Source organism: Musca vetustissima, unplaced genomic scaffold, assembly GCF_032173495.1.
Source record: "Musca vetustissima isolate MV318-11 ecotype Yass unplaced genomic scaffold, APGP_CSIRO_Mvet_v1 utg32084, whole genome shotgun sequence".
Classification (NCBI taxonomy): Eukaryota; Metazoa; Arthropoda; class Insecta; order Diptera; family Muscidae; genus Musca; species Musca vetustissima.
The window spans coordinates 14,397-41,400 of record NW_026878632.1 but is presented as its reverse complement, the minus strand read 5'-3'; the positions used below and the strand labels follow the sequence as shown (position 1 = coordinate 41,400).

At 36.8% G+C, this 27,004-nt stretch overlaps 1 protein-coding gene across 1 annotated transcript; it reads right to left on the bottom strand.

Annotated features, from left to right (window-relative positions):
- Nucleotides 1–1,884: 1,884 nt before the first annotated feature.
- On the bottom strand, nt 1,885–7,168 carry LOC133323421 (neuronal membrane glycoprotein M6-a). The gene is made up of 5 exons (XM_061532347.1): nt 6,961–7,168; nt 6,553–6,712; nt 6,320–6,479; nt 2,250–2,394; nt 1,885–2,162 (listed from the first exon to the last, which is right to left on the bottom strand). The coding sequence occupies exons 1-5, from the start codon at nt 7,166–7,168 to the stop codon at nt 1,885–1,887; spliced, it is 951 nt and encodes a 316-aa protein (XP_061388331.1).
- Nucleotides 7,169–27,004: the final 19,836 nt, after the last annotated feature.

Below are 27,004 nucleotides of genomic sequence, written 5' to 3'. Positions count from 1 at the left end.
TGCCCAGCATGTGGCACGGGCCCTCATACCACACTCTTACTCCTGAAGATTTGTAGTTACAGCCAGTGGAAGAACAATGTTCTTATAAAACTGCTACAACAACAATCACGGCGAACCGATAATTGTGTCAACCTTAGATCTGTGTAATACTCGATCATTCCCTTCTCATATATAACCATAATCTGCGTATAAACTTCGTATAGTTTTGTGTCCATAAAAAATTTAAGAGGTAATCCTGAAAATTCTTGCGGTGAATTTTGATAACCTCTTTCATTTTTCCTTGCACTCCAATTACAATCAGAAGATGAAAGCTAGGTAACGACATACAAGGACATTAGTTGTTACATCATATATTATGTAGAACCAGTCTGGATTTAGCGACACATGAATATCCTTGCAAATAATTCTCCTGGAATTGCAAAGGATAATGTCCAGTTGATGAGCGTAGATCACCTCCGTGAGTCCTGCTGGCATTCTATCTGCTGTGTCTACCTAACTGTCACAATGTGATGGCTGATTCAACTACGCGATATACCCTTCAGGACTTCAGGTTCTATCGTGAAGACATCCAAGAAGTCATTCCATGTGATGTCTATAGCGAACCTTATTAACACCATCGGATAGTGAGGGGCTTTTTCCTAGGACAATTCGTTCCATCCTGTCACAACTAATGTCCGAGAATAGTAATGCTCTTAATTCTTATCGAGAGCGCATTGTTCCCGGAATCCCTACAACAAATGGTTCAATTGTCCATCTGAGCAAACAAATCTTCCCATAGACTTATAGCTAAAGCCAATAGAGATTGCACATTCCTTTCGGCGTACCTCTTTCAATCCTAAATTCCATAACTACTATATTTTCGGGAAAGAACTTTTGACTACAGCCGAACTATTACAACAACCCAAAGGTTCCAGAATTTTCCATAGCATCCTACAAATAAAACACAATTTTGTTTTAATATATATTTTATATATTTTACAAAATAAGTAGTAATTTTATTAAAAAATAAACTTTTTACACAGAGAATAGCTCTGAATAACTCTAATAGTTAAATTTCAACTTAAGCGAATTAATGAATTAAAAAACATGAAAGAAAAACTACGAATGAATCGAAAAGTGTAAATAAAAGAACTTGGGAATTTGTACTATGGAGGAAAGGTACTTATACTATAAAAAATTGTGGCGTTTTCGCGGGTCACTATCGGTCGTCAAATGTAAATTGTCAATTCATGTTTGCGCATTATGGTGTATGATCTAGGTTGGATGTATTATATATAAAAACAGCACGGATATTAGCTTTGCAGTTATCTTTTTAGTTCCGGAATCGTTCGGTCACGAATAAAATCTGATAGTATGGAAGTTTTCAATAGTTGTTAATCCTCTCGTAGCCATAAACTACGGAATTTGAAATCCTCTTGTTTTCCTTAAATATATTGATGTACTTCCAAAACAATTGACTTGAGCGACATTTACATTCATTTTTGCAGCAACCGATAAATTGTGCAGTTCGGGAAAAATATGACTTTAAGAAGCCATTGGAATGGACGGAATATTCGTTGTTTAAAATATCACTTTTTCAAATTGGCTGTAGAGCTTGAAATGCAATCTATTTTTAAAGCTCCTAAACAAATTTAAAAATTTTCACTTCGTATTTGTTCGTTTTATTGTATTCTTATTTTTTGTATCCAATGTCCTTTGCGAACATGTTTCATTCGAAGTTCGTGATGACGAAAATGCCGAAAATTATCAACAATTGTTCTACAATTTTGTTGTGGTTGGGAAAGTGGGTTAGAGTTGAAATTCCAATAACTATGTTTAATACTTTCATGTTTTTCTGTTTTTGTTGTTTTTTGAATTGGAATATTTTTATTTTTTTTTCTCCCTCTAGAAACGTTCCTTAGATGTTGCACTGTATTCCAGTTCGTTGAGATGTTGTATTTCTTGCAGTTCTTGGAATTTTTCATGATCACGAATGTGACTATAATTTGCCGACAAACACATCAAATAATGAACCAAACTCAATATGACCAATAATGTTGCCAACGTGGCCAATATAAACATGACTTCTGCATTTTCAACACCATCTTTACAAAAGGCTTTAATTTCCCACGGTTCACATATTTTCATATCTTCTTGTTTGGTAGTCGAGGGGAACATGAAATCTGTGAAAATTTAAAGGTAGAAAATTTGTAATTAGGTTACGATACATTATTATCACTATTATTTTTATTATTATATTTTGTACTTACGAAATTGTGTTAAATCTATACAAGTATTTGAGCGTTCAACGCTTGAACACATATTCCAGAACATGGTGTAGATGAAGGTACACACAACCAAAAAACATAATATCAGTGTCCAGACAAAATTGAGCAAATATGTTAGACCCATGAGCTGAAATGTATAGAATTTAAATCGAAAAATTAAAAACAAAAAATCCGTACTAATTTTTCTAAACAAATAAAGAGCAAAAAAAAATCGCTGTATGCCTAAAAGAAAAAACTGTTCTCTTCAAAACAAAATTATAATTTAAAGCCCCAACTACAGGTGTCGAATTGCTTTGGTTTTAGGACAGCTACTATCTTAGGTCTCTCGTAGATGAATTTGATTTTTATGGAATATAGGGAAAGTATTCGAAAAACGGTGTTCCTCTTATTAGAGGATCAAAGTGAATTCCATGAACTCGATGTGCTAGAATGATCAACAAACTGGGAAGTATAAATAAGAACAGTTAAAAATCGTAGGTAGAGGCAAGTAAGATTTTTAGTCAGTTCGTGCAACAAATTAAAGAGTTTTTAGGCCAACCAGATATATAATTGAAAAAGTTTGATGTTTTAGCAACTATCCATATATTTTTTTGTTGTTCAAGCACCTGTTCCTCAGGAAGAAGAATACCAGCACCTCTTCCTCAGGAAGAAGAATACCTGCAGCTCTGCTATAGGATGAAGAATATCTCCAGCTTTTCTATAGGAAGGAGAATACCTGCAGCTCTTTCAAAGGAAGACGAATACCTGCAGCTCTTTCACAGGAAGAAGAAGATCTACAGTTCTCTAGAATAAAACCAGTAAGTAGTAAAGTCGGACTGGGTCGACTATATGATACCCTTCACCACTTTGGGTATATTCTACATAGTCTCCTAACAGACGTCGCTTTTTTGAATAATAACATTGACATGTAATTGCACGAAAAATATATAAGAACTTTGGTGCACCATTTCTATTAAACGAAAATATATATGGGAGCTATATCTAAATCTGAACCCATTTTCACGAAACATAGCACACATCATTACAGACTCAATTCAGTAGGCTGTGCCAAATTTCGTGGTGGGCCTTTGGCGCAACATTTCCCTTTTTTTTAAACCTTAAATCGGACGAAAATATATATGGGAGCCATATCTAAATCGGATCCGATATTCTCGAAACTAAACACACATCATTCCAGGCTTAATTCAATACGCTGTGCCAAGTCTCGTGCATATCGAAAGATTAGTAGGGACTTTGGTGTACATTAAATCGGACGAAAATATATATGGGAGCTATATCTAAATCTGAACCGATTTTCACGAAACTTAGCACACAACATTCTAGGCCCAATTCAGTACGCTATGCCAAATTTCGTGCAAATCGAATGATATATTGGGACTTTGGTGCACCATTTACCTTGAATCGGACGAAATTATATATGGAAGCTATATCTAAATTTGAACCGACTTTTCCCAATTTCTATAGGGTTGGTCCTTGGGCCAAATAAATCAGCTGTGCCAAATTAGATCCAAATCGGATGATAAATGCGACTTGTTCTTTGTTTACAATTTTACATCAACAGACGGACGGAGATGCATAAATCGACTCAGAAAGTGATTCTATGCTCTCGTCCTTGGGCCAAATAAATCAGCTGTGCCAAATTAAATCCAAATCGGATGATAAATGCGACTTGTTCTTTGTTTACAATTTTACATCAACATACGGACATGGATAAATCGATTCAGAAAGTGATTCTATGCATATTCTTAAAAGGAACTATGGGTCTATCTCGTTTCCTTTTGCCTGTTACAAACATATGTACATAATACCCTGTATCACAATGAGTTGAAGGGTATAAAAAGTGATTCCGGAAACAGGGCTCAGCTGTGCGGTTGAAAATATGTCCACAAGTCCAAGTCCACATGCAGGATATGTGTCGGAATTCGTGATATTAATTCGGGCACAATACGTATTGAGGCGGCTGTACCATTCCGATCTTAATTGAGCTAAAACCAATCTCGTGTGTCTAGGCAGCTGTCGTTTTCTGCTGCTATATGTGGTGGGTGGATTCTAAGACCTCCATTCACATGGTATGGGTTCATCCTCGATCATTGCTCTCTCTCTAGATCTTGTAGGCCTCTTCTTACATGTCTGGGTCTTAGAATCCTATTTATAGCATGAAAGCATGAATGATTCCGGCGATTGACAACATCCTGTTGTGAAGATGTACGGGAGGAAAATACAATGGCTCGGAAGGACAATAAAAAAATATGAGTGTCGTGAGGGTTATATTACCAGTAAGGACATCTATTTAGGATTCCGGAAACAATGCACTCTTGATAAGAATTAAAAACATTTTTATATCCGGAACTTAGTTGTGCCAGAATGGTACGAATTTGCCTAAGATTAAGCGTCTCAATGCCCGAAATTATGGGAGGATGTTGGTTTAGGACCTTATACCATCTCTAGCCTTTTGTATGGCTTCGGAGACCACCTGTTGCTACACGGATTTCATGGAGTTCGCTATCGACGATCTGTTGACGTCCGACGGAATGACTGATGTGAATTAGCCATCACTGTAAGATTAAGGTTTTGATGACACGACAAATAGCATGCCAGCTGGGTCTGTCTGGTTAAAAACTGGCAGCATTCTGGCAGCCAGAGATTTTGTTCCCACCTTTTAACTCCTGATCATGTAACAGGTGTGCGAGGGAAAATGAAGATGGATATCGTCCAGGAAGTAAATAGAATCACGATTGTACATAGTAATTGAATATTTCGCTCCCGGAAAATCTGAAAATAGTGTCGATGTTTGGTTGCAAAAGAATTCGTGCTCTATACGTTCCAGAACAGATATTTCAGAATACAAAGGTTGTAATTCCGAGCGCTTTATTTTGCAAGGATCTCTACGGTGTGTCGCTAAGGAAGTTCAGACTGGGCCTGCATAATTAAGAATGAAACGACCGATAGCCTTATATGTCGGTATATTTGTCCCAGAAGGTGTCACCCAAGGCTTTTCAAATTTTGTTTCTACCTTCCACTGGTTATGAAATAACCATGAGTGCGAGGAGAAATGAAGAAGGATATCGAAAACCAACTCAAGAATTTTTGGATTATAGACAGTTCTGAATTGACTACTCGCGTCCAGGAAGTGAAAAGTAACACGATTGATTTAGGGGTGAATTGAAGATTGTAAATTTTCTGATAAATAGTAAATCTTAGAACAGAGACGATGCCCTGTCTAGAACTATAGGTGATCATGGATGTTGTCAGGGTACGAATGTTACAGGAAATTGAAAAGGAACCCAAACTCACAGCTGACATATTTGACGTCCCCTGTCGATTCGAGGGGACAGTTCTGATGACAGTGACATCAGCATCGTCCTCCTCATCTGATATTAGGGTATAATCCTATATGTCAGCTGGGATGCTCTCCTGGCTTAGATGGAAGCTGGCGTATTCCTCAATGAGGCTGAAGAGGGATTCACTTTGTCGGGTCAAATTTTAATTTAAAGATCAATACAAAGTCGTCCCTTCCCGCAATTGGCATCCGTTACGACATGCGTTAACACACACTCATTAGTTTGTGAGAATTTCAGGTATTCCTTCATATCAGACATATCAAGGAGAAAAAACAGGCTGAAGAGCTTGTTTGAACTGATGAGTTCGATCTACATGCTCTCGGCAAATTAGAGATGCAATTCATTGTTGGTATTATTACAGGACCCTTAAAGATCCGATATCTTATTTATACTTGTTATGATAGTGGAGTTTGGCTTCAGCCCTCGAGTGAAGATGTGGAAGAAATAATGACGATCGAACATCTATTTTGTAGATCAAGACCTTGACTGTTCGACAGATGTTAACTATATAATGTATAAACTTCTTATAATCTATTAAGAGAAACAGTGTTTTTACAAATGACGAGCACGATAACTCAAAATATGTTAATTCAATTGTTTCCAAATTTTAACACGTTGTAGCTATCTTCTGAACTAGTATAAATCCAATCGGTGAAGATCTTCCTATTTTTCTAACATAAATACAATTTTGTATGATTTCGAAATACATACCACTGCACAGGATATACGACCACCAACACGCGTACCCCAGGCTCGATAAACTTTATAGCGTGTAGCGCCAGTTGCCAGAAATCCAACGAATAATATCATGAATCCCAAGGTAGCCATTGTACCGCCAATTATAATAAAAATCATGCGAACTGTTTCAATCCTGAAAAACAAAATACGAAAGAAATTATTTTTAAAGAGAGATTTCTAATCAAATAAAGGACAAAAATACATACCATATCAGTCTTAAATGGAATACTTGATCCATCATAATTACAGTTAATGAAGCTCCTCTGTACATGGTGCCGCAGAATATGCCAACGCCCAATAGACACATAAGAGTGGCTATTAGGGTGGCATAGGGTATTCTGGCCATACATGATTGGCAGCAATCACCTGGAAATGAAAAAAATGAAATATGAATATAAAATATTGAAAAGTAAATGATCAAGGTAAGTAAATCTAATTATGATTTCAGAAACACAACTACTACAAAAGAAAAAGTAACAAAATTTAAAAATTCAAATAATAAAGAAATTGCTTTTTCCAACGAAAAATCGGCGAATTACTGGAAATTGAAAAGTGCTAGTGCTAAGTGGAGGGCGATGATGTGAAGAAAAAAATTCCATTATAATTCATCCTACCTTCACCACCATCACGTTCTGTATAACGATCAATGGATAATTCGGAACGATGTGCTCTACGCCGATTACAGCTTCCAATGAGTGGTCTAGCATTGTAGGCACGCGTTAGTACACCATCATCTTCGAAATTTGTTTCCAATAGAATTTCTTCGCGTGGATCAGGCACGCGATTCGGATTATTACCACCACCAGCAGCAGGGGAAAACATTTTATTTATGTTATGTTATTGTGTTTAATTTTTACAAGAAGATCATATGAATGGGAAGGGCACACACACGCGACTTTAATTTATAACATGTCTATCTATTGGTAAACAGAATAAATTTTATAATTAATTACTATGTGGAGATGCGTCAAGTTCACTGAGGTCCGAATTTCATGAAATTTAAATTCATTTTAATTCGCTTTCTTTTTTGTTTTTTACATTTTGAGTGGGTGACACATTCTGCTATCGCAATTAAACCAAGTGTACAGTGGGCCAAAAGTGAGTATCTAACACTAATTATAAAAAATTACTAAAAAAATAAATAAATAAAATATTACGAGAATTTTTAGGGGGATTGACAATTTTCTGGTAGAACAAAACCCTTAGATATAAATATTCTGGAAGGTGTAAAAACTATATCGATTTTCTAAACTATTCTTTATTATCGAATATAGTTTGTATTGCTTCCCACCTTTTTTAACCCACTGTAATTATAATCTCCCATTTTATCTTATCAGTAACTGGAACGATTTGCTTTCATACTCAAATGAGTATAGATAGGGAGTTGCATTAGTGAGTGAAATAACAAGAGCACTTTTTTTCTCGAAAAGTAGGTGACTGAATATCAGCTATGTCGCAATGTTATTGTGAATTACGATGAATCATAAAAGTAATGAGTGACTACTCTTTGAAGTTCTCTCAGTCACCTGTTTGCGGAAAATAGATAACACCGTTAAACTATTATTTAGACGTTAATTTGAAATTCAATTTAAATATGAAAATAATATTTTGGGTGTTCAGTTTTCAATCAACTTAAATAAAGATATTCCTCATGGTTCCCATAAGAGATTACTATCATTTACAATGAACAGCCAGTGTCTTGCTGCTAGTTTTCCCCAAAGATGGGCAAATAAATCGTCAGGCTTAAACGAGCACTTGTATGAAATCTCAAACGAGACTAGCAGCCAAAAACCATTCACATCCCGTGAGGTCAAAAAGTTTATCTTCAAAACAAAACTATCAAAATCACTGATCCAGTCGCCGGTATTAGGTTATCTATCTAAATTTCAGAAACGATTAGTTTCTCAACTGGTAGTTTCAAATATATATACATATGTATAATATAATATGGACGCGATTTTATAACTTCACATTTATGTCGAAGATAGGTGTATCTCCACCGTACATAATACAAAAACTCCTGGGGGTTTTTCATAACCTCTTTCACACCCTCCAATAACATCAGCCAAAAGCTAGGAAACGTTGGTAAATAGTACAAGCCGATAAGTCGTTCCGTCCTAAATTTGGACATAATTGTATATCCCAATAAATATCGCAAAATTATGCACTCCAATTACAAACGGTTTTTTCCAGATAACGACCGTCGACCACCTCCAAGTGAAGACCTGGATACTGTCAATCAAACAACATAATGAGTTGTTGTTTCTGGCATGGTATCTGCTGTGTAATCCCAACCATTTCATAGAGATGGATGATCGACGTCCATGACACATCCGTGAGTACTTGAGGTGATATCGTGCTATATATCGTCGATAGCGAACTCTATTAAATTTGTACAAGAACAGACGGCCTCCGACGCTAACTAACAGTCTCCTGCAATTTCGGACAGTAAGATTCTTCTTCCTAGGAAAACTTGTTGCATTCTGGCAGAAGTAAGGTCCGAATATAGTAATGTTCGTAATTTCTATCGACAGTAAGTTGTTCCCGAAATCCTAAATAGGTCTCAATCCTTCCTGCCAGTATGACACATATCACTTATTCAATTGTCCATCTGAGCCAACAAATGTACCCCAACAATCAGCGGCAATTAAAAAAAAATCGACACCATACAGAGGTTCAACAATAAGAGACCTCAGCGTTCCAACAACACCCCTAAGCGGTCCAACAACGTTCGGACCGTCAACACAACAAATCTCGGTTCAACAACATCCATTTTCTAAATCTGGGGAAGTGATTAAAACGTCAATCGCCACTTCTTTCTTGACTTCCACACCCATGGGGACAACATCACCATTTTCTTCTACCTTGGTTGGTTTCTTCTGCAATTTTTCCATCATAATTCTGTTCTGCATTCAGGAGATCAACTTATTGTTCCTATTTTCCAAGATTCGTTCCGTCATCTTTCTTTTTCTTCAGCTGGCCCATAGATCCTGCCTCACTAAACTGTAGGGTTTCTTATGGTTATAATTCGGAACGGATTTTCGAACCATTCTCCAGTGGTCCTCCTACTGCTGAACTTTTACTGACCAGCACCATACTTGCCAAATATTGCACCAAATATTGGAAAGTATCCACTACTTCCTTCAGCTCCTTTCTTATATCGAAGTATATTTGTAGCATTCTATTTAATTTGAAGAATGTATATCAAAAGAGTGAGCTCCATATACGACGTCTTCAAAGACTCCATTTTAATTAACGCTGTGTTTTTAGCCATGCAAATCATGTCTAGCGTCCTCACATTGGCTAATTACAAAGTCGGCTTAATTGTAAATTTTCCCCAATGCAAAATCAGTTTTTGGCGAAGATTTGAAAATAAAATTCCAGATAATCGCGCTTTGTGCCAATCACTTCCTTTATAATAGTTTCACACCTTCAGTTCCGAATTTATTTCTTCATCCCTAATCTCAATTCTTCCAATTTGTCTTTAATAATATTTAAACATTCTTTTAGTCTGAAGAGTATTTTTTTCCGTTAAATATCATATCATTTTTCCATCTTATTTTGTTAAATTATAAAAAAACATCCTAGGAGTAGTAGCTATGTGTGTGCAAAGCTCGGAACAACTCTATTTAAGAAAAAACGATCAGATTTTTTCAAATTTTTTTCCAGAGGTAGGTATTTTTACCCTAATTATGGGGATATCTTTTTTCTCGGGGGACGTACCCGGTTATTTGACCCGGATATTTCGGATATTTCCTTTGTTTTTTTTTGCGAACACTACTGTTCGTTAAATTTTGAAATTCCGAAAAATTCAGTATGCTTCCCTAGCCAAGCATGCGAATGCGTTCGTTTGCACTTTACTACATTTATATATCAAAACAAGTCATGCAAAAAAAGAAATGTTTCGTGAATTCGCAAAGCCAATTGTTTTCAAAAAACAAATCATCAAAATGTAATAATGCGTTAAAAGAAACATTAAACAAAGCTAGATAATTATTTATTTACAACTCCATACCATCTTAAGACAGACGGACATTTCATTGCAGTCGTTTACTTTGTTTACATGGCAAAACAAAGACAAGACTCGACAAGCATTAATTAATGCTTGGTGGTGGCTTCATTGAGAGATATTTACAAATACAGATGCACTTGTTTTACTATTTGTCGTAATCTTTTGAACTGGGAGTGGTCCCTCTCCAATTCAACCAATTCTTTATTTATTACTAAATGAAACCCCATGTGTAATAGAATGCACATTTTTAATAATTTTAAACCTAATACACAATTTTAGAACTCACCCATTGTTTCAGAACGTCTTTAATTAATCCAAATGTATAACGAAAGAGTTTCAAGAAAAGAAACTTGTTTTTGGTGGTTCACTGACAGTTGTGTCTGTTTGGCTTAAAAACGTTGAGTTGTCCAATTGTGGTTGTTGCTGTTGTTGTTGTATGTATTCATGACAAGCTTGGCTTAAACACAATTTTGTTTTGTTTACATTATTTTTTAAGATTCTTTTTCACTGCATTTAAAATGTATATTTTCTTTTCTTTTTTTGTAATATTTTTTTATAAAAATTCGGTGGTATTTAGCTTTATATGAAGATTGTATTGAAATAAACAAAAAAGTGTATTGAAAACAATTAAAACTCTAAACTCCAACTAGAAGATAGGGATATGTAAGTCGACTATCTCTCCATTTGCCAGTGTTTTCACTTTGACGGCGTCGTTATGATGTACAACCCAACATCGCCGTCAAACATGTGCTTAGTAAGTGTTTACACTTACTAATTGTACGTAGATTGATATGTGTTTATAAATTATTTGACAGATTAATTTAAGCAAATCTTAATATATAAAAGAGGTTAAGTGAGTGAGTAACTGACTGACAGAACATCGCCCAGACGAAAAGGCTTATGTGTATAAAAATTATAAAATGGTACTAAATTTGGTACTATTTTCATTCAGTTGAGTGTGTAGAGATGGATAATCCTGATACTATTGGAGTACAGAATTAAGGTAGCTTTAAAAAATCGTACTTTTTGTATGAAAAGTACTAAATGGTACTAAATTTGGTGCAAGTTGGATTTAGGTGAACAGATAGAGCTGGAGTCTTTAAATTGGGAATTAAAATGACTGTTGGAGTGTAGGACTGAGGTAGATTATGAAATTCGCACTTATTGGTACGATAGCTACTATATGGTACTAAATTTAGTACAATTTGGGGTTTGCTTGAAAGGATAGAACTGGAAACCTGAAACTTGGAATTATGATTTCTGTAGAAGATTGAGCTATAGAGACATCTTTGGGAATTCGTATTTATGTGTACGAAAAGAACTAAACGCCACTAGATTTGGTACAATTTGGATTTGGGTGAACGGAGAGAGCTGGAAACCTAAAATGTGTACTAATTGTTGATGTTGGAATACAGAATTGAGATATGGAAGCGTAGTACTTATGTGTACTAAATGGTACTATATTTGTTACAACTTGATTACGTGTGAACGGATAGGGCTGGACTCCAGAATTTTGGTACTAAAATTACTGTTGGAGTGTAGGATTGATATAGTTTAGGAAATGCAGAATTGATATATGTCGGTAGTTTTGTAAATTCGTCATTATATGTACTAAATGGTACACAATTTGGTACAATTTTGATTAGAATTAACGGATAGAGATGGTAAACTTAAATTTGCAATGAAAATTACAGAATTAAGGAAGTATTGGAATTTCGGACTTATGGATACGAGAAGCACTAAATGGTACTCTTATAGCTAAGGATTGAAACAGTGTTGGAAATTCAAACTCATAAGTACGAAAATTACTAAATGGTACTAAATATGGTACAATTTGGATCTATGTGAACGGTTAGTGCTGTTATCCTGAAATTAATGAATAAAATTACTGTTTCAGGTTGGAATAGAGGCAGTTTTAGAAACTCGTACTTACGTCTACGAAAATTAATAAATGGCACTAAATTTGTACAATTTGGATGTTGGTGAACGGATAGAGCTGGAATCTTTAAATGTTGATTTAAGGTTATTATTGGAGTCCATGTCTGAGGTATTTTTGGAAATTCGTTCTTTGGGTACGACAAGCTCAAAAATTGGTACAATTTGGACTTTGTTGAACGGGTAGAACTCGAATCCGGAAAGTTGCAATTTAGGTTACTCAGGGATACCAAATATGGTGCAATTCAGTGAACAGATAGAGATGAAATTCTTTAATTTGGACTTACGATTGGAAGCAGGTTTGGAATATTGAGATGGTACGAAAGGTACAAATTGGTACAAATCGGGTATAATTTGGTTTTTAATGAACAGACAGAGCTGGAATTCTTAAATTTGGACTATTTGAAAGATGGATTGAGTAACATTGGGAAATTTGTACTCATGAGTACGAAAAGTACTAAATTTGGTACAATTTGGATTTTGGTGGAAGTAAGATTACATTTAGAGTGTAGGATTGATGTAGTTTTAGAAATTCTTATTTATGAGTATGAACATTTGAAACAATTTGGTTGAATCCTGAGATTTAGAATTTAGATTACTGTTGAAGTGTAGTATTGAGCTATGGAGTCAATTATGGAAACTCGGAGTTTTGTGTACCAATAGACTAGAAAATTCACTGAATTTGGAACAATTTGGATTTGGGTAACGGAGAAACCTAAAATTTAGAATGTTGATCACTGACAGAGAGTTAGAAAGAAGGGCTAAAGGGGTTTTGGTACTAATTGGTACTAAATTTAGTGGTATAGAGGTAGTCTTTATATTTATGTGTTCGAAAAGTTTTTAGCCGTTAGAAGCGTTTAAAGGCCTTAAAGTGCCTTTTTTGACCACAGAAAATTAAAATGCGGTTTTTAGGCGTTAGAAACGTTTAAAGGCCTTTAAATGCCTTTTTGGATCACAGAAAATTAAAATGCGTTTTTTAGGCGTTAGAAGCGTTTAAAGGCCTTAAAATGCCTTTTTAGACCACAGAAAATTAAAATGCGTTTTTTAGACCACAGAAAATTAAAATGCGTTTTTTATGCGTTAGAAGCGTTTAAAGGTCTTAAAATGCCTTTTTAGACCACAGAAAATTAAAATGCGTTTTTTAGGCGTTAGAAGCGTTTAAAGGCCTTAAAATGCCTTTTTAGATCACAGAAAATTAAAATGCGTTTTTAGGCGTTAGAAGCGTTTAAAGGCCTTAAAATGCCTTTTTAGGCCACAGAAAATTAAAATGCGTTTTTTAGGCGTTAGAAGCGTTTAAAGGCCATAAAATGCCTTTTTAGACCACAGAAAATTAAAATGTGTTTTTAGGCGTTAGAAGCGTTTAAAGGCCGTAAAATGCCTTTTTAGACCACAGAAAATTAAAATGCGTTTTCTAGGCGTTAGAAGCGTTTAAAGACCTTAAAATGCCTTTTTAGACCACAGAAAATTAAAATGCATTTTTTAGGCGTTAGAACCGTTTAAAGGCCTTAAAATGCCTTTTTAGACCACAGATAATTAAAATGCGTTTTTTAGGCGTTAGAAGCGTTTAAAGGTTTTAAAATGCCTTTTTGGACCACAGAAAATTATAATGCATTTTTTAGGCGTTAGAAGCGTTTAAAGGCCTTAAAATGTCTTTTTAGGCATTAGGGTTCCACCCACAATAGTTATTCAAATAAAAGGTAGCGCATAAAAGGAAAAATAACTTTTGCAACAGCAAATTCTTTGCATGTTTATAGCATGATGACAACAGCTATTTTGTTGTTAGCAAATATCTTTCAGTTCTCCAACCAACACTCTCCTCCAACTCCTCTACTTCAAGGGCCATACAATTGTCAAAATACATCATTTCAAGTTGTCGATGTTGTCGTCCTTGTACGACTAAAACATCGAACGACGATATGGACTAATTAATTGTTTTGGCACTTCATAGTTCAAGTGAAGTGTAACGAAACGGAACGACACGGGCCGCCCTGCTCTTCGTTCGGCATGAAAACAACAAAAAGGGAAAATATTAAATTTGTCTTCAAAATAAATGAACATTCCGAACAAACTAACAGAAACTCTTTCACTTGGCAAAGTTTCTGTTGTTCTTGATGGTTCGGTTTATTATGAATGTCTGTCTGTCAGAGTTATGCTTCGTCCTTTTTGCGCTCGTACGGTCGTTCGCTCGATTGGTGTGTCTTCTTGAACAGGATGTGGCAGCAAATGCTTTAGTAAATATTTAATATTAACGTCCTTCCAGCCACTTTCCTTCCTGCACCTTGAAGGTCCTTATGCCATAACTAAAGTTAATCAAACTGAGAAGAACTAGCAGCGCTACCAATAATGTTCGACGTAGGTAACTTTCAAGAATTTTTGCCATTTTGACTGTGAGTACACACACCGGGACAAACTTTTTAATTGGCATTACCGGGGAAAACAAACGTGAAGAAGGTGTCATGTCATGGCACCACGTACGGATAGTAACATTTCCTGTGGTTTATTACCAATCAAAAACTTCGCCTTGTTCCACTTCGTCTTCAGTGGTGCACATAGTTCCATAACTAGATTAGAGTTCCAATGATCGGTACGTGGTTGGGCAATGCAATGGCATCTATTTATTCTTCTGTTCTAGTTATTGGGAACTAAATTAAATTTTTGCGAAATAATTAGTGCGGTAATGAAATTAATTAAGAAAAATTTCACCAATCGAAACATATTGAATTAATTGAGGATGTATTTGTAAATAATAACATGTGGCAAATACGAATACATTCTCACGGAATTTATGAAGTCCTTCATAGAATGTTCTGGTCTATTAAAGAAGGGTGACGTAGGGGAAGATAGATACCAAACAATGGCTCTGATTGGATTTAACATGGCAAAGCCCAGGCTTATCTTGGTCCCTCTTTCATCTCAATTGTGGACACTGACCTCCCCGCTGTGTCACCTGGGGTAGCTACTTTCATCACCCGTTGAAATAGTGAACTGATATGTGCTGCGAGTTCACCCATAAGAGCTATAACAAATTGGTAGAGGCGTCGGGTTAGTTGCTCACACTCGGAAACCCCCTCCTACTATGAAAAGGCAACGGAAAAGAAAACCAAACGATCACGATCTGCGAATCTGCACTTTGACTGTGCGCACGTTGTATAGAGCAGGCGCAGTGTTCGCTTTGGCGGATGTACTCAAGAAGTACAAAGCCGATATTATTGCCTTACTGGAAATGCGATGGAAAGGAACAGGCGTAAGTAAATCTGATGATTACGCACTGTATTATAGCTGCCATGAAACGAGACATGAATTTGGCTGTGGATTTATGGTGAACAGGAGAATAAAAGACCTTGTCTCCAGATTCACACCATTAGATGAGTGAATTGCTATAATCCATATAAAAACGACGTTCTTCAACAAAAATGAACAGACCAAAGACATGTTTTACGAGCGCCTAGAAACATCATATGACCACTGCTCTGGCCATGACATTAAAATTCTGCTGGGAGATTATAATGCAAAAATCGGAAGGGAAAATATTTTTGGCCCCGCCATCGGAAAATTCAGTCTCCATGAAGAAATATCAGGCAACGGCATGAGGTTGATTGACTTCACGGCAGCAAAAACATGGCAACAGATTCACAGATCTCGATATACACAAGGCCAGGTGCATTTCTCCTGATCAAGCAACGGGAAATCGAATTGACCATGTTGTGGTAGACGGAAGACATTCGTCCAGTGTTCTAGACGTTCGATCGATACGAGGAGCGAATATCGATTCGGACCATCACCTTGTGGCAGCTAAGGTTCGCACCCGTCTTAATGTAGCAGCAAAGGTGCGATCTAACACAACACGTAAACTTGACGTCGAAAAGCTGCAAACACAACAGGTAGCCGAGGCCTACTCCGTTCAACTTACCCATCTGCTTGAAGAGAGCACTTCTTGTCCCGATAATAGTATAGAAGCACAATGACAAAGAATTCCCACTCCATATAAACTGCAGCAAAAGCAACACTTGGGTACCAAAAACCACCACCCAGAAACCCATGGTACGATCAGGAGTGTCTTAATGCTACTGATGTGAAAAACGCAGCGTACAGGTCAGCCCTGCAGACAGTAGCAACAGGTAACGTGATGAAGGATTATCGGGAGAAAGGGAGAGAGGAGAAACGTGTTTTCAGAAAAAAGAAGGAAGAAAAAGAAAAACATGAGCGTGAGCAAATCGAGATGTACAGTAGTCAGAATGAAGTCCTGAAATTTTACCAACGAGTAAAACACCAAACGGAAGGCCTTGGTGCTGGCACATCCTCTGAAGGAAAGTTGGTGGCATATACAGACAGCGTGTTGAGGATCTGGAAGGAGCATTTTGAAAAGCTTCGGGTATCAAATAGTGGCGGTGAAGAGATGGTGGTATACCACCTATCCAAGATGTGGTCAGAATAGCAATCAATCGGCTGAAGAATAATAAAGCAGCAGGTACCGATGGATTACCAGCCGAACTATTCAAGACTGGTGTTCAGATGCATGCACCAGCTGATTAGTGCAGTTTGGTTAGAAGAATACATGCCAATGATTGGAACCTCAGCATCCTGTGTTCCGTGTACGAAAAAGAAGACAATACGATATGTGCCAACTATAGAGGAATTAGTCTCCTTCCCATAGCATATAAAGTGCTATCAGTGTGCTGTGTGAATGGTTAATAATATTATTGGATCTAATCAATGCGGCTTCAGATCTGACAAATCCACCATAGACCAGATTTCCGCACGGCGCCAAATCCTGTAAAAGACCCACGAAAAACACATCGACACATTCCACCTATTCGTCGAATACAAAGCTGTATTCGACAACATAACCCGCTCCGAGGTGTTTAAAGCATTCGGCATCCCTGCTCTTCAATATCTAAATAGGGTTCAGACAAGGCTACAGCCTATTTAACATCCTGCTAGAAAGGTTCATACGCCAAACAGCATATGTTACTCGCCAACCCCGATGACATTGACATAATGGGTCGAATATTGCGAGCTTATGGAAAACATGTTAAGTAAAAAAGTAGAGGCTCTTTGTCAAGGGCAATGTCGATATTTGTCTTCATTGAAATTCTATAAAGCTTCTGTTTAACTCGGACGTTGAAAATTTGATCCATTTCATTTATCTTGGATTTGCTCATATGTTTAAGGATAATATCAACTAATTCCTCCTCGTTTTAAAATGTTACACATATTCCAAGACTATAATTTAAAATAATGATATTGCATGTGGACTTACTTCGGTTGTTTCTTCTAGCATATAGAGTCGTCTCCAAGAATACAAAGAATACAAGAATCCTATGTTATACATCCTATGTTATATATTTTGAAAGATCATTCTGTGATCTGTGGTCTCAGAGGCTTTTTATGGAATTTACCTAAAGGTTCAGGTCCATAATTTAGTACTTCGAGTTTTCAGATAATAAAATACCTTCTTATATCTTCGAAGGGGAGTGACTTGAATTTGTTATTTCAATATTCTAGCTGTATTTTCAGACCGAAGCAGATATAATTTGACATTTTGGGGTTTCAGAAGGTAAAAAATCTTTCTAGAAGATCGTTTTCTTTATAGGTCCAAATAGGTTACATAGTAATCATATTAGTATTTTGAAGATCCTACTCACATGGTATTTGGAATAAAGAACTATCGAAGGATAAACGATTTCATCGTAAAGATATTCAGAATAAGTATAAACGTCCTCCCAGAATTATGAGGAAGGATGCCATTTATATAGGTCCACACCCTTTATAGATATTTTTATGGTCCTAGACTCATTTTACAATGGAGGGAATTTGTCAGTCTCCTACCGGACGCGTCCCCAGGTGACGGATAGGTGAATGATCACACTAATCTATTTCAGTCAGTAATATCTGTTCCTTTATGGCCTTGTCCGCGCGGACTAAAACTGACAATCGGAGTGTTTCCCTAAAACAAACCTCGAAAGTACGAAGAAGAATAAAGTTATGATACAATGTCAAAATAACTCAGTACTGGTGGGTGTCGTTGATCGGCCCATGCGCCGTAGACTTCTTGGCATCAGTAGTCGAGGGTACCACTACAACCACGCAGCTAACGACCAAAAATGGATTTGAGTTTAAGGAAAGAGCAATATCGATCTAACCTTCTGAGACATGGGGACTCATACTCAAATTCCGAGTCTGAACATGATGATGTCTCAGGAAGAGCAGACAAATGCCAAACCAGCAAAAAGGAAAAGGAGTTACCTGTTGGCTGATAGTAAGAAATTGCACAGCCTACCCGAAGTTAAAGGAGACTGTCACGAGAATTCACCGACTGAAGACGGCAATGCCGGCTCTAATACCAAGAATACGAGCATTGCATGCGAATCTTCCGTGAATACCGGGAATTCCAAAACGGACTAACCGAGAATGCCTCAGCATATATGCTGAGGTCTACGGAATTACTCGTACTGTGCAGTGTCGGAGCGGAGTTTCTTATCTTATATTACCATTTACCAAGTTTGAATCAAATCGGATTAACAAATTTGTGGAGGGTGTTCAAGAAGGAGTGAACCGATAACTCCCAACCTTCCAAATTATAGAGGATTGGTTAAAATATTAGTCTGTACAAAGTTTGGTTCAAATCGGCAAAAATGTTGACCTTTTTTGCCGTTGCAAAGTGTATATACCCTCATTAGCCATAAGACTTAGGATATAAAAAGTCCACCCATAAGAAAGTGAGGGATGCGGTCAACAACAAAATCGGGGAAACTTGTTGCATGTGGGAGGACACCTTTGATCTGGGTAGCTGCGAATTCAAAGGGGACAATGTAATGCTAGAGTTTGAGTCATCAAATAGACCATTAAATTTTAGTTTGTGGGGAAAAGAGGCATTGCTCAATAAAAAAAGGCAGCGGTCTTCTCCCGATGGATTTTAGGTATTTAAAATATCCCCCATCATGTGGAGGATATATGAAAATTCGGTCCGGTCTGGGACCTTTTATATGGGGTCTATGTCATAGGAAATTGTTGCCAGGAGAAAAAACAAGAACTACAGATACTTAGGTTGAAAATGGACAAGAACATTGAACATACTAAAAATGAGGCTTGACCTTTGTGCAAACATGTACTTACTATACTGAGCATGGTTCTAAGAACTCTCGACTGACTTTGGTATTTATACCCTTCACCACACTGTGGTACAGGGTATTATGTCTTTGTGCATATGTTTGTAACAGGCAAAAATAATCGAGATAGACCCATGGTTCCTTTTGAGAATATGCATAGAATCACTTTCTAAGTCGATTTATGCATGTCCGTCCGTCCGTCCGTCTGTCTGTCTGTCTGTCCATGTTAAATTGTAAACAAAGTACAGGTCGCATTTATGATCCGAATTGGATGAAATTTGGCATAGGTCACTTATTCGGCCCAAGGACGAACCCTATTGAAATTGGGAAAAATCGGTTCAGATTTAGATATAGCTCCCATATATATATTTAACCGATTTAATGTAAACGGTCCCTATATTTCTTTCGATTTGCACGAAATTTGGCACAGGCTAATCATTTAGGCCTATAATGATGTCTGCCAAGTTTCGTGAAAATCGGTCCAGATTTAGATATAGCTCCCATATATAATTTCGTCCGATTTCAGGTAAATGGTGCCCCAAAGTCCCTATATATCTTTTGATTTGCACGAAATTTGGCATAACGTACTGAATTAAGCCTAAAGTGATGTCTGCAAAGTTTCGAGAAAATCGGTCCAGATTTAGATATAGCTCCCATATATAGTTTCGTCCGATTTCATGTAAATGGTGCCCCAAAGTCCCTATATATCTTTCGATTTTCACGAAATTTGGCATAACGTATTGAATTGAGTCTAGAATGATGTCTGCCAAGTTTCATGAAAATCGGTCCTGATTTAGATATATCTCCCATATATAGTTTCGTCCGATTTCATGTAAATGGTGCCCCAAAGCCCCTATATATCTTTCGATTTGCACGAAATTTGGTACAGCGTATTCATTTAGGTCTAGGATGATGTATGTAAAGTTTCGTGGAAATCGGTCCAGATTTAGATATAGCTCCCATATATAGTTTCGTCCGATTTCATGTAAATGGTACCCCAAAGTCCCGATATATCTTTCGATTGGCACGAAATTTTGCATAACGTACTTAATTGAGCCTAGAAGGATGTGTGCCAAGTTTTATGAGAATCAGTCCAGATTTCTATATAGCTCCCACTTATATATAGCTCCCACTTATTGTTTCGTCCGATTTCATGTAAATGGTGCCCCAAAGCCCCTATATATCTTTCGATTTGCACGAAATTTGGCATAACGTACTGAATTGAGCCTAGATTGATGTCTGGCAATTTTCGTGAAAATCGGTCCAGATTTAGATATAGCTCCCATATATAGTTTCGTCCGATTTCATGTAAATTGTACCCCAAAGTCCCTATATATCTTTCGATTTGCACGAAATTTGGCATAACGTACTGAATTGAGCCTAGATTGATGTCTGCGTTGTTTCGTGAAAATCGGTCCACATTTAGATATAGTTCCCTTTTATTATAGATTGATTTTAAGTACTTGACGCACCAAGGAACCAATAGGAACAAAACGTTCTGAAATTAGTATAACGTATCCTGTGACAATTTTGTTGGAAATCGCTTAATATTTGGCCCGATTTCAAGTAAATTGGTCATCAAACTCCTCATGTTAGTCAGTTTGACATCAAATTTTGCACAACTTACAAAATTTAGCATAGACTTACGTAGTTGCGTTTTCTAGAAGTACAGACATAGCCCAACGGATGACCTATTTATATTTGTTTGAAGTCGATTTACATATTTTATGGATAGATCTACGTAGATTCACATTTAGATAAATATCACATATTTTATTTCATTCAAGTTCATGCTAATAGTCCTGTTTAATATACCTATAGTGGTGAAGGGTATCATATAGTCGGCCCCGTCCGACTTTACTACTTTCCTTACTGGTTTTATTTGAGGACGATATAGCAACAAAGACTGCCGTAAAAGAATAAGGGGGATTGGATATTATGTTTTTTTTTTTGATTATATATGTTTTTTATAAAAAATTATATTTAGCAAAATGGCGCCCAACATTGAGCTACAACCTCGAATATACCGAAAATGAAGCGTGACCTTTGTATGCGGGCTATTTGGAATCATTAACTTACTATATTGAAAATATTTTGAACTTGTTTGCCCACCAAGGTCTTGGAGTAACAAATTCACTTAGGTTGAAATATACCCTAGGAATTCAGTAGCCGCATTAGTTATTTAAATGTCGAGATTCTGACTTTGGTATTTTTATTTGGAGGAAGAGATAGGAGGTGTTCACAGGTCGTATTTTTGTCCGTAGAAGTCTTTCTGTTCCTGAGGGATGTAAACTTAAACCAGTAAGGAGAGTAGTAAAGTCGTACGGACCGACTATATGATATCCTTCGCCACTATGTGTATATTAAACCGGAGTTAGATCAAGCCATAAACATGTCATTCGTTTTTTACCATGAGGCAAACGTATTTAAATCGACTTCAAACAAATATCAATAGGACATCCAATGGGCTATGTCTATACTTCCAGAAAACGCAACTACGTTATTCTAAACTCAATTCTGTATGTTGTGCAAAATTCTATATCAATCTGACAAACATGAGGAGTTTGATGCACCATTTACTTAACATCGGATTTTAACTCGATAATATATAAGGGACTCAATTTTCCAGATTCAATTCAGTACGCTATGACAAATTTCGTGCAAATCGAAAGATATATATGCACTTTGATGCACCTTTTACTTTAAGTGGGACGAAAATATATATGGGAGCTATATCTACATCTGGACCGATTTTCACGAAACTTCGCAGACATCACTCTAGACTCAATTCAGTACGTTATGTCAAGTTTCGTGCAAATCGAAAGATATATAGGGACTTTGATGCACCATTTACATAAAATCGGAGCGCCGTAGACTTCTTGGCATCAGTAGTCGAGGGTACCACTACAACCACGCAGCTAACGACCAAAAATGGATTTGAGTTTAAGGAAAGAGCAATATCGATCTAACCTTCTGAGACATGGGGACTCATACTCAAATTCCGAGTCTGAACATGATGATGTCTCAGGAAGAGCAGACAAATGCCAAACCAGCAAAAAGGAAAAGGAGTTACCTGTTGGCTGATAGTAAGAAATTGCACAGCCTACCCGAAGTTAAAGGAGACTGTCACGAGAATTCACCGACTGAAGACGGCAATGCCGGCTCTAATACCAAGAATACGAGCATTGCATGCGAATCTTCCGTGAATACCGGGAATTCCAAAACGGACTAACCGAGAATGCCTCAGCATATATGCTGAGGTCTACGGAATTACTCGTACTGTGCAGTGTCGGAGCGGAGTTTCTTATCTTATATTACCATTTACCAAGTTTGAATCAAATCGGATTAACAAATTTGTGGAGGGTGTTCAAGAAGGAGTGAACCGATAACTCCCAACCTTCCAAATTATAGAGGATTGGTTAAAATATTAGTCTGTACAAAGTTTGGTTCAAATCGGCAAAAATGTTGACCTTTTTTGCCGTTGCAAAGTGTATATACCCTCATTAGCCATAAGACTTAGGATATAAAAAGTCCACCCATAAGAAAGTGAGGGATGCGGTCAACAACAAAATCGGGGAAACTTGTTGCATGTGGGAGGACACCTTTGATCTGGGTAGCTGCGAATTCAAAGGGGACAATGTAATGCTAGAGTTTGAGTCATCAAATAGACCATTAAATTTTAGTTTGTGGGGAAAAGAGGCATTGCTCAATAAAAAAAGGCAGCGGTCTTCTCCCGATGGATTTTAGGTATTTAAAATATCCCCCATCATGTGGAGGATATATGAAAATTCGGTCCGGTCTGGGACCTTTTATATGGGGTCTATGTCATAGGAAATTGTTGCCAGGAGAAAAAACAAGAACTACAGATACTTAGGTTGAAAATGGACAAGAACATTGAACATACTAAAAATGAGGCTTGACCTTTGTGCAAACATGTACTTACTATACTGAGCATGGTTCTAAGAACTCTCGACTGACTTTGGTATTTATACCCTTCACCACACTGTGGTACAGGGTATTATGTCTTTGTGCATATGTTTGTAACAGGCAAAAATAATCGAGATAGACCCATGGTTCCTTTTGAGAATATGCATAGAATCACTTTCTAAGTCGATTTATGCATGTCCGTCCGTCCGTCCGTCTGTCTGTCTGTCTGTCCATGTTAAATTGTAAACAAAGTACAGGTCGCATTTATGATCCGAATTGGATGAAATTTGGCATAGGTCACTTATTCGGCCCAAGGACGAACCCTATTGAAATTGGGAAAAATCGGTTCAGATTTAGATATAGCTCCCATATATATATTTAACCGATTTAATGTAAACGGTCCCTATATTTCTTTCGATTTGCACGAAATTTGGCACAGGCTAATCATTTAGGCCTATAATGATGTCTGCCAAGTTTCGTGAAAATCGGTCCAGATTTAGATATAGCTCCCATATATAATTTCGTCCGATTTCAGGTAAATGGTGCCCCAAAGTCCCTATATATCTTTTGATTTGCACGAAATTTGGCATAACGTACTGAATTAAGCCTAAAGTGATGTCTGCAAAGTTTCGAGAAAATCGGTCCAGATTTAGATATAGCTCCCATATATAGTTTCGTCCGATTTCATGTAAATGGTGCCCCAAAGTCCCTATATATCTTTCGATTTTCACGAAATTTGGCATAACGTATTGAATTGAGTCTAGAATGATGTCTGCCAAGTTTCATGAAAATCGGTCCTGATTTAGATATATCTCCCATATATAGTTTCGTCCGATTTCATGTAAATGGTGCCCCAAAGCCCCTATATATCTTTCGATTTGCACGAAATTTGGTACAGCGTATTCATTTAGGTCTAGGATGATGTATGTAAAGTTTCGTGGAAATCGGTCCAGATTTAGATATAGCTCCCATATATAGTTTCGTCCGATTTCATGTAAATGGTACCCCAAAGTCCCGATATATCTTTCGATTGGCACGAAATTTTGCATAACGTACTTAATTGAGCCTAGAAGGATGTGTGCCAAGTTTTATGAGAATCAGTCCAGATTTCTATATAGCTCCCACTTATATATAGCTCCCACTTATTGTTTCGTCCGATTTCATGTAAATGGTGCCCCAAAGCCCCTATATATCTTTCGATTTGCACGAAATTTGGCATAACGTACTGAATTGAGCCTAGATTGATGTCTGGCAATTTTCGTGAAAATCGGTCCAGATTTAGATATAGCTCCCATATATAGTTTCGTCCGATTTCATGTAAATTGTACCCCAAAGTCCCTATATATCTTTCGATTTGCACGAAATTTGGCATAACGTACTGAATTGAGCCTAGATTGATGTCTGCGTTGTTTCGTGAAAATCGGTCCACATTTAGATATAGTTCCCTTTTATTATAGATTGATTTTAAGTACTTGACGCACCAAGGAACCAATAGGAACAAAACGTTCTGAAATTAGTATAACGTATCCTGTGACAAGTTTGTTGGAAATCGCTTAATATTTGGCCCGATTTCAAGTAAATTGGTCATCAAACTCCTCATGTTAGTCAGTTTGACATCAAATTTTGCACAACTTACAAAATTTAGCATAGACTTACGTAGTTGCGTTTTCTAGAAGTACAGACATAGCCCAACGGATGACCTATTTATATTTGTTTGAAGTCGATTTACATATTTTATGGATAGATCTACGTAGATTCACATTTAGATAAATATCACATATTTTATTTCATTCAAGTTCATGCTAATAGTCCTGTTTAATATACCTATAGTGGTGAAGGGTATCATATAGTCGGCCCCGTCCGACTTTACTACTTTCCTTACTGGTTTTATTTGAGGACGATATAGCAACAAAGACTGCCGTAAAAGAATAAGGGGGATTGGATATTATGTTTTTTTTTTTTGATTATATATGTTTTTTATAAAAAATTATATTTAGCAAAATGGCGCCCAACATTGAGCTACAACCTCGAATATACCGAAAATGAAGCGTGACCTTTGTATGCGGGCTATTTGGAATCATTAACTTACTATATTGAAAATATTTTGAACTTGTTTGCCCACCAAGGTCTTGGAGTAACAAATTCACTTAGGTTGAAATATACCCTAGGAATTCAGTAGCCGCATTAGTTATTTAAATGTCGAGATTCTGACTTTGGTATTTTTATTTGGAGGAAGAGATAGGAGGTGTTCACAGGTCGTATTTTTGTCCGTAGAAGTCTTTCTGTTCCTGAGGGATGTAAACTTAAACCAGTAAGGAGAGTAGTAAAGTCGTACGGACCGACTATATGATATCCTTCGCCACTATGTGTATATTAAACCGGAGTTAGATCAAGCCATAAACATGTCATTCGTTTTTTACCATGAGGCAAACGTATTTAAATCGACTTCAAACAAATATCAATAGGACATCCAATGGGCTATGTCTATACTTCCAGAAAACGCAACTACGTTATTCTAAACTCAATTCTGTATGTTGTGCAAAATTCTATATCAATCTGACAAACATGAGGAGTTTGATGCACCATTTACTTAACATCGGATTTTAACTCGATAATATATAAGGGACTCAATTTTCCAGATTCAATTCAGTACGCTATGACAAATTTCGTGCAAATCGAAAGATATATATGCACTTTGATGCACCTTTTACTTTAAGTGGGACGAAAATATATATGGGAGCTATATCTACATCTGGACCGATTTTCACGAAACTTCGCAGACATCACTCTAGACTCAATTCAGTACGTTATGTCAAGTTTCGTGCAAATCGAAAGATATATAGGGACTTTGATGCACCATTTACATAAAATCGGACGAAACTATATATGGGAGCTATATCTAAATCTGGACCGATTTTCACTAAACTTGGCAGACATAACTCCAGGCTCAATTCAGTACGTTATGCCAAATTTCGTGCAAATCGAAAGATATATAGGGACTTTGGTACACCATTTACATAAAATCGGACGACAATATATATGGGAGATATATCTAAACCTGAACCGATTTTTCCCAATTTCAATAGGGTTCGTCCTTGGGCCAAATAAATGAGCTGTGACGAATTTCATCCAAATCGGATCATAAATGTGCTTTGTTTACAATTTAACATCTACAGACGAACGGACGGACGGACATGCATAAATCGACTCAGAAAGTAATTCTATGCATATTCTCAAAAGGAACCATGTGTCTATCTCGTTTCCTTTTGCCTGTTACAAAAATATGCACAAAGACATAATACCCTGTACCACAGTGTGGTGAGGGGTATAATGAAGCGTAACTACTGTATGAGGGCCATGCGAAAACATGAACATACTATACTACAGCAACGTACACAGGATTTCATTTCGGGGCAGTACAAAAAAAAAAAAAAAAAAAAATCGCTGTTGCAAACATAAATTTACTGTGAAAAAAATTCATTTCAGGGCCCGGGGCCCCCGGGCTCCCCCCCTTCGTACGTCCTTGCTATACTATATACTATGGAGAAAAGTTCGCTTAGGTTGAATATGTCCCTAAGAGATCAATATCTATATTAATTATTTAAATGAAGGAATTCTGCTTCTCGACTGATTTTGGTACTTTTTATTGGAGGAACAAATAGCAAACAGATGAAG